This window comes from Colletes gigas, unplaced genomic scaffold (genome assembly GCF_013123115.1).
Source record: "Colletes gigas isolate AHSC1104 unplaced genomic scaffold, ASM1312311v1 Colletes_gigas_Sc00008, whole genome shotgun sequence".
Taxonomy (NCBI): Eukaryota; Metazoa; Arthropoda; class Insecta; order Hymenoptera; family Colletidae; genus Colletes; species Colletes gigas.
This window is the reverse complement of record NW_025106637.1, coordinates 8,329,716-8,344,313: the sequence shown is the minus strand read 5'-3', so window position 1 is coordinate 8,344,313 and position 14,598 is coordinate 8,329,716. Positions and strand designations below refer to the sequence as shown.

The following is a 14,598-nucleotide window of genomic DNA, read 5'->3' as shown; positions in this document are numbered from 1 at the left end:
GGCAGTCTTGAACCGAACGAGAGCAGTACGCATGCTCGGTCAGCCGGTTTATCGAGATCATGGTTGTACATCGAGCACAGAGTACCAATGAACTCGAGTTCATTCTTATAACAGACAATAAATACAACCAATGTATTACTGCTTATTCCTTTGAATAGTCAGATTTTTTAAAAATTTCGTTGGATCGAATTATAACTTTTATTCGATGAGCAATGGATAAATTGTTTATCTTTTATTTGTTCTTCGGAGTTTTTATTTAGATAAGAATTTCGTTTATCTCTGGCTCGAGCGAGCAACCGCCGAGAATAATAATTCTGAAACAATTTTAAATCGAAATTGCATTCCTAGGTAACTACGATATGGAAGACGATAACGAATGTTTGTAAAGGTAGTTGATATGAAACAGCGCGTCGTATTAGTAAAGAATTATATCGGCGACAGTATTGAAACTATAATATAAATAAATAAGCAGCGTAATGTTACGAGTAATGTAATGATTTAATGTAACAATTAATTCGCAATTAATAAACCTGACTATTTTTAACAAATTTGTTGTTTTTATACAGGAAAAAAGAAGTCTAACTTGAAAATTACAAGAACATTAAAATAATAAATTGTTAATTTAAATTCTGATATTGATTCTTCGGTACGGTCGGCAAGCAGAATATCTGGTAACTTATGGACGATAGTGTATGTCTAAGAAAATAATTATTGCCGAGCAAAATAATTTTTGGCGAAAAAGGAGCGACAAGTACCTTAGGAACGTTCCTGATTACCATTCTATCTGAAAAATGTTTAAAAATCATTGAACCACCCTGGGGGCGTCTCGCCCTATCTGTAGCTTCGAATTTCATGGGGCGTCTGATAATCGTCCGGTCACAATCCGTGAAATCGTTCAGTCGACTGGTGGCTGTTGGCTCATTTCAATCATCAAAATGAGAATTCTAACGGTGCTCGGTTTCCTCGCTATTCTGCAACAGAGTTATTGCGGTAAAGTGTCGTAAAGTGTACCTGTGAACCTTCGAATTTGGGAACAGAATCTTTGAGATCATCCGATTTTTAAACGTTACTTCACAGAAAATTAAACCCCGATCAAATCGCGATTCTTCTTTCAAAGATGTTGTTACTCTTCATTGTAATTAAGTTTCTTAACTGGAATTTTCTATAAACCGGGAGATTAATTTAATTTCAACGTAGAAAATAGATTCGGCAAAGTATTCTGATCTCGTTTACCTTTTTGATTCCATTACCGCCTCCCGATCACTTTATTTCTCTCTTCACCGTGTCGTTACATTTAACCATTGATATTTGTCATATGATTTAACATTGTAACAGAGAGTTTATTTTGGGACGACCGAGAGTGCAAAAGGTCTGGACATTCGACGCCCTTGGAGAGGCTGAAGTCGCATCTTTTTTGCGAGTACGATCGCACCATTCGACCGGTCACTTCCCATAAAGAGGTCAACAATGTAACCATAAAACTGATGCCGAAGCTAATGGAATTTGTAAGCTCACATCGAGATTCCCGTATTTTTCTTTTTCAATCGAATTATTCTGTTGCTCACGCCACGATTGTTCTTTAGGACGAAGCGTTAAGTAACATGGTTCTGCACAGTTGGATGCTGCTTGTGAGTAATATTCATTCTATCCACCGTTTAGGGGGCGATCGTTGTCGTTTGAAATTGAAAATCTTGAGTGCCTTTTCTCCGCAGGTTTGGACGGACAAACATCTCAGTTGGTCGGCCAGCGATTTCGAGGGGATTAAGTACATCTATGTGAGCAGCAACGAGATATGGGTGCCCGATCTTTCGATTTACAATTCGTAAGGGTTTCTAATCGTCTATTCCCCGTATAAATGCATCGTTTAGGACTTTTTTCACAGTTCCAAGATACAATAATACACTTGTGCGTTTAGGGATGTCTATTTTACTGGCCAGTTTGCTAAAAATACCAAACAGTAACAAATGTTTCCGGGTTGTTCGTACAGGGGTGATATGTCGGCCGATCAGTCCATACCTGAAACAATGTGCTTGATCGATCAATCTGGAAAGGTGAGCTGCGTTCCAGCGTTAAGGCACGTCTCTAAATGCGTCACGAATTACGTGTCGTGGCCTTACGACAGCCACCGGTGTCTAATTAATTTTGGCTCTTGGTCGCATTCTGGGGAGGAAATAAATTTTCATCTGGATCACAAAGGGGTAATTAGCTCGACAATCTGATACGTTCGTATTATCCCTTAAACTGTCCACGCATCGCAGGCTTGATCACCTTGTCGAAATCGTGTACAGTGAGTTCATTTACGCGGTTAATTACACGTTACTCGAATTGTATAAACACAAATGTTGTGAATTCTAGAATTTTAAGGCGGATTTTTTACTTTAGACCATAATATTAATTCTTTTGATCTCAATTATTACAATGTATGATTCTTCAGTACCAAATGGCTGGATTCGTGAACAATAGCGTTTGGGATTTTAAAATTCTGAATGCGTACAAGGTCGTGAAGATGTATGCGTGCTGCCCAAACGATACGTACCCCATGATCGTTTACGAATTTTCCATAGTCCGGCATCACGGCATACTGCAAACCACATACATTACTCCAGCTATAGGTACGAACACTTCTTCATCTTATCATGAACTCATAACACATCAATATACTTTATATTGGTAAATAATTGAAAAATAACAAAGAAGCAAAGGTGACTAAAATGCGGTGTATCTTCTACGACGTTCTAACACGAAGATTTATTTAATTCGTATGTTTTGCTACTCCTTTCTTTAATTTTTAGCAATGATATTGCTTACGTTGACGGTGCTGTGGTTGGATTCTAGATCAACGGAACGTATTGTTATAGCTGGTGTTAATTTAATTTGTCACCTGCTTTGCATATTCGATATGCATTGGCAATTACCGCACAACGGCACAAATCCGCCTAGTATAAGTAAGTACTTGAAATGAATAAATATATCAGGTAACAGAAAAATTGAATTATATTTACGTTTTATATTGGCCTCTAGAATCTCCCATTAAAATTTTTTCCAGGGGTGGCCGGACACCCTGTATACTTACGCGAACGTATTACATCATTGTAGGCGCGGAGTTTACAATTACCACTATTTTTCGTCTTTCAGTGCTGTATTACCGAGATTCGCTAGCCTTAGCTGTGTTCGCGTTCGTCTTAACCGCCCTGCTGCGCAAAATACAAGAAACGAACATCGAAGTGCCTCGATGGATCTCCTCGACAACGTCGTTCGTTCTGAGCAACAAAGCTGGACGCTTTCTAGTTCTGACCGAAGAGGATTCTAGCAGAATACTCAGCTCAGAGATGGACGACAATTCCGACAGTCCTAAAACCGAAACAATATCTAAAGAATCATCATGGAGACACTTTGCAGCCATCATCGAGTGGTTGTCCTTCTTCCTCGTAGTGTTCACCTACGTCATCTTGCTGATCACCCTTATGCCATCCCCTTAAAAGAAACATCGACTGAAACGCGTCTACTTTTTGTTCTACATTTTATCAGATGTCCGTTGTAGATTTTCATTTTCAATAAAAATATCATGCATATCGATTTTCGTGCCAGATATTCTGTAAAGTGAATCCAGTCACTGCGTTCGAAATATTTTCCTTCGGTCGCGAACTTTTACGTTACAAAGCTTTGTTCTTAGGCTCGCCTCGGTTCGATGTTTAAACAACAGGTGAACGATCTTTTCTAAGATTTTATTGTCACTTTATAACTTTGAAATAAACGATGTTGCATTCTTATTTTTAATAAGTTAATGTTGCACTACCTTTCTTTAATCCTTTGACAATCCTCACTAGATATCTATAAAGGTTCCAACAAAATTGATTCTTCGATTTGCATTCATTGTCCGCAAAGTGTTCGTATGCACATAGCAAACATCGACGATGACAAATATGCACTAGGGTTCGCTGATAAATTTAATAGTCATCTAATGATTCAAACAAATCTAGAAGTTAGGTATTTTAAACTTAAAGGCATTAAACTCGAAATTAAGAAGTTTCTTTACTTTCTGTTAATTTCGCGATTAAATCATAGTGGATTTTGCGATAGCATAATTCAGGCCTCGAAATAAATGTGTTTGTTTTGTGTACTCGTCGTTTCGAGTCAAATCTAATTTGTCTATGGGTTTAATGTCGTGCATAATCTTCTGAAGCGATCGTTGCAAACCTAGGACAAGTCGTTGAAACAGTTTTCACGATGTTATGAATTATACTATGCATTGAAAATGATCTACGAAATTGAAACAGAACTATTTTTTTCTAAATATGACGTGTCGCTATTGCGCGATTTGAATACCTAAAACTGATAAGATTGATGCTGAAAGGGGGGCGGTTCTCGGTTTAATATTTCACTGGGCGTGCAACTATTCTCCTCGATATTTCAAAGTTTAGTTGACGCTGATCTACAGGGTCGTTTTGTGATCGTGAACGAAAATGAAAAGCCTCCTTTTCGTTTGTCTCCTGATCCTCGGCATCTCTCATCGGGCGACGTGCGTGTTTGATGCGTGCAAATACATAATGACCAATTCCCCGCTGATGCAGCTGAGGAATTATGTATTCTGCACTGACCGAATGAAGGTCCCAGCCCCCAACACCACTGTCAGCTTTGAGTTCCACATGCAACACTTCACAGTCGTAAGTCACAGATCTTAAATGTTTTGCCACTCGATTTGAATATCTTTCCTCATCGGTTTTCTCTGTTTTTTATTTATCAGGATGAATACCTGGGCTTTATAGATTTACACTTTTGGATGCGATGGGTGAGTACAGCTGTGCACGGATAGTTAATTCATAAAAACGCTCGAACTCGTAACATTTTTAACTCACGATAGGAATGGAAAGACAAATATCTTACATGGACACCATCGAGTTACAACGATATTAATTGGATGGAAGTATCGACCAGCGATATTTGGATACCGAAAACCACACTGGGGGAATCGTAAGTTTGACAACGAGCTTCAAGTTAATAGTTAATCAACGGAATACAGTCATTTGTGTTTTATTTAGAAATGTATGTGCTCTAGAAACTTTTTGAACTTAAAATACACCGTAGATTCTAAGTGCCTATTAACTTTCTTAATTGGTAATGTATTTGCGGTTTTTTGTCTTTCAAATATGGGAGGAGCGAAGACGCGAGAAATTATGGAGTAGTTCAACGGTATGGCGGAAGTAATGATCTTGAGAAGCCAAGTGATTCTACCCTACTCTGATCGTAAAAATATTGTTTGTATTTCAATGTTGGATTAATTTCATTTGTGTTAGGGCGCATATAGGTACCAGTATCGATATACCAAGACAGGAATGCTCGTTACACTATTCGGGTCTAATAGTTTGCAAACCAAGGATAGTGTACAGCGCGTATTGCACATCAGATCGCACGTGGTGGCCCTACGACGTGATGAATTGCAGTGTATATATTGGTTGTCACTCTTATTCTGCCGACGGCGGACAAATAAATATAGTGCGTAATGTACGTACTATAAATTGTTGTAATTCATTTTTCATAAAAACATTTAAGATTAAGTGAGAATCTATGCGCGACAAATAAGTAAAAAAGAGAAGCAAATTAACACAATATTATTATTAACGCGTTTCAATCTTCAGTCACTGATGCAAATGGAACATAATAATTCACAATGGGACGTGTTACAAATTTCCGCAAACGAATACGAAACAAGAAATTCAACATTATTATCTTACAATATTCTTCTGAAACGATATGGTGATAATAATCACATAAGTTTTATAACGATGGCTATAGGTTTGTAATATCATATTAAAATTATTAATTACAATTAATCATCGTACTGAAAGTAAGATTTAAATTATTGAAATAATAACAACACCTGCACTTGATAATTATTTTCCATTTACGTATGTACAGTGTTTATGATAGTGACACTGATGGTACTTTGGTTGGAGCCAAAATCCATCGAACGGATGATAATTGCGAATTTGAATTTCGTTCTTCATCTACTTGGTATGTTGGAATTACAGTGGATGCTTCCTTTTAATGGAACCAGTGTCCCAAAATTATGTAAGTCTCCTAATTGAAGGTAATCATTTAAAGTCGCTTAGCACTTCAAGTCCGGTAATGATACTTTACCATGTATTCATATCACTAGACCGGCATTTATATCAACATTTATTAGTTTATCATATGAAAACTAGCTGCATTATCGGTTTGAACTTTCCGCTATACAATTCATTCCTTTATGATCGGCGAAATCCTTGGGTTTTATAGTTTTTAAATTTCTTTCCAAGCTCTTGAAGAATTCACTGTTAAAGGATTACGGGACCATTTAAATGACGATGGTTCACAGATTTAAATACTTTCTCTAATCGTTAAAAAACAAAAATACAGCGGAATAAATACCTCGGATAACACGGAAGGTCGATGGGTGCTCATAAATCGTAGAATAGAATCATGAAAAACATTTTGTTAACGCAATATTGCATATATATTTAATTTTAATAATTCTTCTTTCTTAAATTACAAAGACTTTGCTATTGACGACTATTTTTCTCTCAAGTCCACTTGACTTGTACAGATTTAGCATCGAATCAATTGAGGAAATTTAATTTATCGTTGCGTTTTTTATTCTTTTAGTTCTTTTGTATGAAAAGTCTTTCCTCGTGGCTGGCTTCTCGCTCATTCTCACCAGTATTCTGCGCCATTTGCAAGAATTAACCGTTGATGCACCTGTGTGGATATCATCAATCTCGGTTTACATTTTGAACAGCAGAGTGGGTCAAATATTTTTAGTGAGCTTTTTGGACCCAAAAGTATCGGCTAGAATAGAATTAAATGCAGACGACAACACTAATCTTGTGTCTCTCAATCGGAAAGAATCTACGTGGAGGTACACGTCGATTTTAATTGGGTGGTTTGCGTTTTTAAGTATTTTATTTACCTATATAATATTGTTGGTTGTTCTTCTTCCGACAAGTGCGTCTTTCAATTCAATATATTGAATTCTTACATTAAAAAGAACATTTATGTACAAAAATAATACTTGATTAATGTTTCAATTCTGAAATTATATTTTACGGTGTATTGAAAATGTCAGCAAATTCGTGTTAAATGATAATCGATGATTGGAACGTTTAATATAATTTTTCTCTGTATTCTTTTTTTTATAAATACATTTATTTTGAAAGAACATCTTGAACTTAATTGATTACTTTAATCAGATCCGTCTTTGCATGTGTTAACAGTGCGCTCAATTTAATTCTACAGAGTCTTTATTGAATACAATGAATTGTAAGAGTAAAAAGAAGTGATATATTTATGGTTTGAAAGAGTAGGTTTAATGAGAATCGTATGATTGTTAACTGTAAAATGTAGTAGCAATACACGTTAACACAATGAAGATGCTGGTCGTCAGTTTGTCAGAACTTGCGGGTGCTCTATCAACGATTTCTTACATTATGTATATGTTAGAATGTAGCACTTATGCGAATGACAAACGACAATTTACAATTGTAATGTAAATAACAAATACTACATACACAGTAAACTGTACAAAAGAAAGTAACAACTACAGTAGTGCCCACATAAGTGACCGCATTTTTGCCCACATAATTGTCCGCGGTTATCTCCACAAATTCTTAGAAGCCAAGCGGCTTCGAACATCGAGCATGTCAAGCGTAATTTGATTCCTGTCGTTATCGATACATTGTATATATGGTTTTAGGTGCCAACTATTGTATCTCACTCGTACTTACCCTCTTTCCTTATCTCTGTTCAATTCTCAAAAGTAACCATGCCCACATAAGTGACCGCGGTCGGTCCCGAGCATGGTCACTTATGTGGGCACTACTGTATTTGGAAAAATAAAAGCAATTTCGTTGCACGAACTATCTTTTTTTTCCTAAAGTAATGGATGAATGAAAAAACTCTCAATAGAGAGTATTGAAACTGCAATGGTAAAATATAAAGTCAAGAGACGCGATAGAATGACGTAGTCTTCACTATGACTTGTGCAGTAAATAATCTTTCAGAACCTGCGGAAGTGGAAGCAAATCGACTGCATTTTTCTTGGTATACTGTAGTATAGCATCACGACAGACACTTTGCAGTGTTGGTGCATCTGGAACACATAATTGTTAAAAATAAGGAGAGAACTTTACCAAAAATATCGTACGGGAGAACTGCAAGGAACTTACCCCTATACAGTTGAATTATCCTGATTTGTTTGGTAGCACCATATACATCTATTACAACATACACGGATCCTTCTTTGTAAGGTATATCCCTTCCATACACTCCTTGGTCTTCCCCATTTATTATAAAGTGTAACTCTGCCTTGTCAGAGTCAGCCTGTGGCACATACATGATCCCAATACGGCTACCAGCATCCGTAGGAAGAATACAGTTAGTGTCAATTGCATTAGGTTTAAGAGCTTTGAATGGAATAACTCCACGAGATGTTTGCACATTAATTCCATCCGTGATCAGTTTCTTATCCCCGAATGGTATTCCTTCACCTTGCGACACACAGCAATACATTAATTAGTCACACAGCTCTACTTTAATTAAACTGAGTTCATGGGTTCTCACCATCAATTGTGTCTGCTGTAGGTTCAGATCTAACCCATGGAAGGTGGGTCTTCGTATCAATGGCAAATATCCACGTATTACCCAATCTGACAAAATCAGGCATGGCATACTCTGGCAACCTATCGTATACAGAATCTGGATCGATCATGGTAAGTCCAAGTCGCATATTCCCGCTCCATCCTCTTTCCGTTTTTTCAATCTCCACCAGGAAGATTTCACCTAGCTGCAGTGGTTTCTCACTGAAGACCAGGGAGTGTGCAAAGCTAGAAGTACGACATGCTACCGTGCCATTCTCGTGGAAAAAAATCTTTGACCCGTGGGTAGGGTGAAACCTAGTCACCAACTTCCTCGACTTCTTAGACATGGTGATGTCGATTTAGCAGAAGATTCGACTCCGCGTACCGGTACTACCAATCTACGATGTACGGACTCGTCTTCGCGAGAAGTCTCATCGAGACAAATCCGAGGGTTGAATCTGTGAGATTCATCAACACTTGGCAGAAATGAACGTAAATGCACCCTCCATGTGGAATGATCGACTTGTACGATACATTGGAATGTTTTCGACGGTTTACATGGTTGCTGGATGCGCTGAACCAGTAAAAAAGTGAGGTTAGGAATTCATCGTAGAGGTGCTTTCGCCGAAACCGCCGTCGGATCGTCGTGCTGTTGCACTATCGTAGCGTGCAATTGTAAAAAATCGTTGTGACAACAAAAGTCTATGACGATTGTATTTCGTAAGTGAGAGTGATAGTTGACACAAAGCCAACAATGCTTTAATAGTATGTATTACTTGGAGGAACGCAATAGAAACAGCTGATTGGCTATAATTGACTGTGTATATGACAGTGGTGTACCATCTGTCTTTAGTACCACAATAATGATAACCTCGGCTCTGATAACGAGAACAGTATATGAGATTTAATGTTTATTAAGTAATAAAATCTTATTTGAATGTAATTGTTACATATTTTAGCAAAGCAGCATTGATACAAGACTTAATTAGCTAAATGTTTTGATTTTGCATGGTTAATATAGCAAAATTGCAAAAACATATCTCAGACAACGTACAGAATAAACGCTGCATGTTGCATACGATATTTTTCTCTGTCACACGGATTATGGCAATTTGGAGGAGCGAGGCTCCTTAACATTTCCATGTCACTTTCAATGTTATCGGTTCACATTGGAATTCGAATTTACGTAAATAGTTTTTGATCAAAATTTTTGTCGATATCGCATTAGAAGCAAAATTCGTGAGTTTGTTGACATTATCGATGTTGATGATCGAGTTAAATATAATTCTCAGAGTCATTGTCCTTAAACACAGAATGCGCTGTAACTACTAATTTTTTACGTGGTCAGTATTTTGGTTCGTTAAAACACAAACTCTTATTGAATTGGCGGTGTAAACAACATCTAATTGGTAATTAAACTATTGTTTATAAGAGATATATTTATACCAAAACCTGTAACCTAATCGATGAATGCTACGAAATTGAAGTGAATAATGTTAACAAATTCAAGAATTTTATCATTTGCTACAATAAATCGACAAAAGTGTAAGCTTCGCGAGAGTCTCGCGGCGAGAGATCGGAGCTCCCCCTTCCCCAATTCGCGAGCGTTACTGCGTACAGCGAGAGGTCGTCATTCGTAGTCTGAAAGTTGAAGCGGGAAGACGTATCAAAACGCGTCGGCGTCTCGCGACTAACGAGGTGCATATTTCTAACCTGTTGCTATTTTATCATTCTTACTTCTCGTGTTCATTTTCTATCGATGCTTTTGCATAATATTAATACATTTTTTGTTATAAATTCAATCGACATCGTGATAAATATTGAATCGGTTTCGTACTTTTTTTCTGATATTCGACCGGTGTTAATTATTAACGTGTCTCTCTGAATTTAATTACGACCACTTGCAATACAGTTTGAATTTAATTATTACTTGATTATAATAATCGTTTATGCATTTTTATTTCGTTTCTGTTACAGTCTCTTATTGGAATTCGTTTTCGAAATACAAGCTTCGTGGGACAGCGAAGCTCCCCCACCCCCAATTCACGAGACGTGTTCAGACATGTCTAGACATGTCAAGACGTGCCGGCGTTTCGCGACCAACGAAGTACGTATTTCTAACCTTTTGATATTTCCTCATTGTTATCAATTATTGTTTAATTATGATTATATATGTCTAATTTAATGCATTTGATTTTAATTCTGTTGCAGACTCTGATTGGAATTCGAGACCGTGGAATGTTTTATTGCCGCGTAAACGACGCCATGATAGATGGCAGGCAAGTCGACTTTCAAAGGAAATATTGGTAACAATAAAATAAACATTGGTATAATAACAATTAACATACATATTGATATTTATATATTTTTATCTACTTATTGAGTCATTCGTTGCAAGCATGAAAATCGTTAACGAACTTTTTATCTACTTCGATATAATATCGAAGTATATAGAAATGGCGTCTGTAGACATTCACGGTAAATTAGAATAGTTTATATTTAACTGTATTCTGATCGCGATTTAACATTTCCGAGTATTATTTATTTAATGGATCGTTTATATTTCTGTCTTTATGAATTGTTGTAATTGTAATTTGCGTACATATTTCGATGCAAGTTTAAGAAAACGTAGAAACTGCGCAGTTGGAATATGCTATTCAAGCATGAATAATCAACAAACTTTAATTTTTGCAAATTACGGAATATTTATAAAAATTACGGGATATTTATAATATTCGATGAAATAAACATAATCATGCTTACAACTCTAACAATGAAATTTGGTGATATAATATTTATAAACTGAATAATTACATTAAAGTAATTATTTTCGTGGATGATATTTTATCGTTGAGATTCACATCGTTTTGGAATATTTCGCCTTTGTGGCATTTACCTTTTAAGGTTAGTCGTAACGAACTACATAACAATTCTAAGTAAAGCAGTGTTTCTGTTGACGAACATTGACTAAGGAGAGAAAAAAAGAAAACCGATAGGAAAAGCACACGTGTGCTTGTTGTATTTCTTGTCTCCTGTCCTTTTCTTTCCAGCTTTTTTTTTCAGGACATTTGTTGGCCGCGCGCAATGCGGCCGGTAGATTCAGTGATTGTGCGTAGCAACAGTTTGTTTTCCAGGGTAAAGTGACCCTGAGTAGGTTGTCGTACAACGTAGTTAGGCAAACGCGATAGTAGAAGCAGTGTTTCTTACGTAGTTTAAAATTATTTACAGAGCATCGTGGCTCTCCTTGTTTTCTGAATCGCGAGAATAGAGTCATTTGTTCGCCGATTTCAATCTTCGGTCGCGGTAATCTAATTATTATTTTCTAATCAAATTAATTACTTTTTCAATATAAACTCCTCGTTACCGGAATTAGAGTCAGTGCATCACTGAAGAGGATTATTCGGCGGTGCTCCACGAGCGAACAATGTAGGCATAAATTTATACTTTGAAATTTTCAATTAAAAATCTCTGTAGTTTTGACGATACATTCTAATTGTTTTCTTACAGTTTTCTTACAGTCTCTGAACGTGATCCTGAAAACCAGCAGCGGTACCCGGGGGGGGTATCGGGCGGTGGACCACGAGCGAACAACGTAAGTATAAATTTATACTTTCAATTTTTCATTAAAAATCTCTATAATTTTAACAATAGATTATAATTGTTTTCTTGCTGGTTTGTTACAGTTCCTGGACCTGATCCTGATGACTTCCTCGATGACTCCCACTAGGCAGCAGCATCCCAAAGGTACATCCCATGAAGTTCATCATTGGTGAGTTGCATGCTATTTTGTTTCCTCTGGTCCCCAACCATGTTGTAGGATGAAAGATCCGAATCAACACGGGTGACCAGTTGTATACTTAGTATTTTTGGCAAGTTTAGTGACCGCGGGTATTTTTCATACCCGCGCCTGGTAACATCTATTCTTATATTTCTTTAGCGCAGGCTAGGATCTTCTTGCACTCGCGTTTTTTAATGTAACAAATAAATGTTTTACAGTATAATAAATATTTTTTAGAAAATATATGAAATATTTCCATGAACTTTATATTAATTGTATGATTGAATACAATATGAATTAATATAATGTGGAGACATTATATTAATCACATGATTGAGTAAAATATAAATATCAATTACTATGCTATTATACGCTAATTTTTCCATGTTAATACAATAATTAAATATCAATCGTTTCCCCAATTAATACATCGTACGATGTATTTTACGTGCAAGAAGGCATTTCGCGACTGGTCGATTTTTGAGTCAAAGTAACTTGCATTGTATATTAATTTCATCTTTTGAAAAATTTACTTTGACGACAGAGTCGACCAAGGATAACTAAATATTTTAAATACCAGTTTGATAAATTTATTTCAATAATGTATTTCAAATTTTCAAAGTGAATTATTTTATTACAAAATCTTAATTTAAGTCTTTCGCTTCAAATAATTAACTTAAATTCATAATAATTTTCTTGAATAATAATATTTTTCAATATTAATCTATATTATTCTTGATATATTAAATATATGAAATCGAGTTTTAACTAATTAAACAAGAAATGCCGTTTAGTTATATTTATTTAACTTTTCTAGTCAGGATTTTCAGGATACTTTTCCGTGTTCGTTGCCTGAGTTCATGCACATGCCCAGGTGCTATTTGCATGAGCGAAGGCAACGGGGCACGATGACTTTATTTATAATTTATAATAATATTGGCGACTGACATTGGTTAGTGAATCGTGCGCGACGTACTGTCCACATGTGTGTGTTGTGGTTAGGTTGTGGAAATGCGTCGTTTAAACAATTCACTACAATTCTCTAGATTTCTATTAACTGCAACATTCAATTTTTACTTACCAATTTATCAAATTAATTATTGATTTTGCTGTTTATGTATTCGTTTCCATACACGATAATTCTAGTAATTCATACTAGAATAAACTAATAAATACAATATACTTGACGAATGACTTTGTATTATATTAAATTATATCAAGATTTTATATTATACTAAAATGTTATCTATAATATAAATACGCAATGGTCGCTAGCCTTTGTCAGACGATTTCAGAATCTGGTTTGTACATTTAGAGTATGAATGGAGTTAGTTGTGTCCGGGTGTCGGAGGAACCCCGGGGAGTCCTCTCTAGTTTAGGTCGCGCCCGGACATTGAGAATGAGAACCGTGGAGTGTTTGTTTGCGAGATTGAGTTTTGCTATTTTTTAAATATAGGGTTAGGTAGGTAGGTAACTTACTTTCTGGTGTGTGTGTGTGCCTTGATCTAAGTAGGTAGGGTCAGGGCAGGACTGTCACATTAGTCACTCGGGTAGGCGCGTTTCGCGTGGCAGTTCTGTACCTGTAGTTACGATTTGAAGAGTAGAAATTTTGCTGATTCAAACAGTATACGCTAGTTTGTTTTAGCTTTATTTTCGACTCCTCGAATCGCGCGACTCTTAAAGTCGCTCTCTCGCGCTCGCGGTCGTGGTTAGATCCCTTACGAAACGCTCGTCCCCCTCGAGATTCACCACGTACGCTCTTCCAACAATTCGTACATTGTTGGAAGACTACGTATTGCACAAAATCTCGAGCCCGGTCTTAAGTAAGTTTCAGGCTTCGGCAGGACCGCCGAAGAAAGAAAAGGCTCTATATGAGCTGAAGAGGCCCTGACAAACTGTCTCAAGAGTGGGCTGCAACAAATGGCTCTTCATCTTCAACTTCGGATGAGGATGGAGAGTCATTCCAGTTACTATCATGTCACTTTACTTGCCTGTAGTTTTGTAGTTAGTTTGTATTTTTGGCTGGTTCATGTATGCATGTACTTTGTACATGATTGCACCATACATGCCAGACATCCCTTCCCGGTGTTCTTTTGGCTGGCTCATAGATGCCAGCCATCAGAGCAACTCGCTGTTTTAATATACATAGAGTAGCGAATGTGCAATAATCGCGTTTGTTCTTAGAGTTGCGAACTGTTATTTTTCGCG

The 14,598-nt window shown here is 36.6% G+C and overlaps 2 protein-coding genes across 2 annotated transcripts; one reads left to right on the top strand and one right to left on the bottom strand.

Moving 5' to 3' along the window:
• The first annotated feature begins 890 nt into the window (after positions 1 to 890).
• Positions 891 to 7,122, top strand: LOC122397007. Its single transcript, XM_043395807.1, has 15 exons — positions 891 to 990; positions 1,336 to 1,505; positions 1,584 to 1,628; positions 1,713 to 1,822; positions 1,988 to 2,198; positions 2,435 to 2,612; positions 2,793 to 2,945; positions 3,136 to 3,475; positions 4,472 to 4,664; positions 4,745 to 4,789; positions 4,862 to 4,971; positions 5,295 to 5,502; positions 5,637 to 5,793; positions 5,917 to 6,069; positions 6,643 to 7,122. Exons 1-15 carry the CDS (start codon positions 936 to 938, stop codon positions 7,005 to 7,007), a joined length of 2,493 nt encoding a protein of 830 aa, XP_043251742.1. The 5' UTR covers positions 891 to 935; the 3' UTR covers positions 7,008 to 7,122.
• Positions 7,123 to 7,231: 109 nt separating this feature from the next.
• LOC122397067 (neuralized-like protein 2) lies at positions 7,232 to 9,379 on the bottom strand. Its single transcript, XM_043395913.1, has 3 exons — positions 8,596 to 9,379; positions 8,202 to 8,522; positions 7,232 to 8,125 (listed from the first exon to the last, which is right to left on the bottom strand). Exons 1-3 carry the CDS (start codon positions 8,957 to 8,959, stop codon positions 8,007 to 8,009), a joined length of 804 nt encoding a protein of 267 aa, XP_043251848.1. The 5' UTR covers positions 8,960 to 9,379; the 3' UTR covers positions 7,232 to 8,006.
• Between the last annotated feature and the right edge of the window lie 5,219 nt (positions 9,380 to 14,598).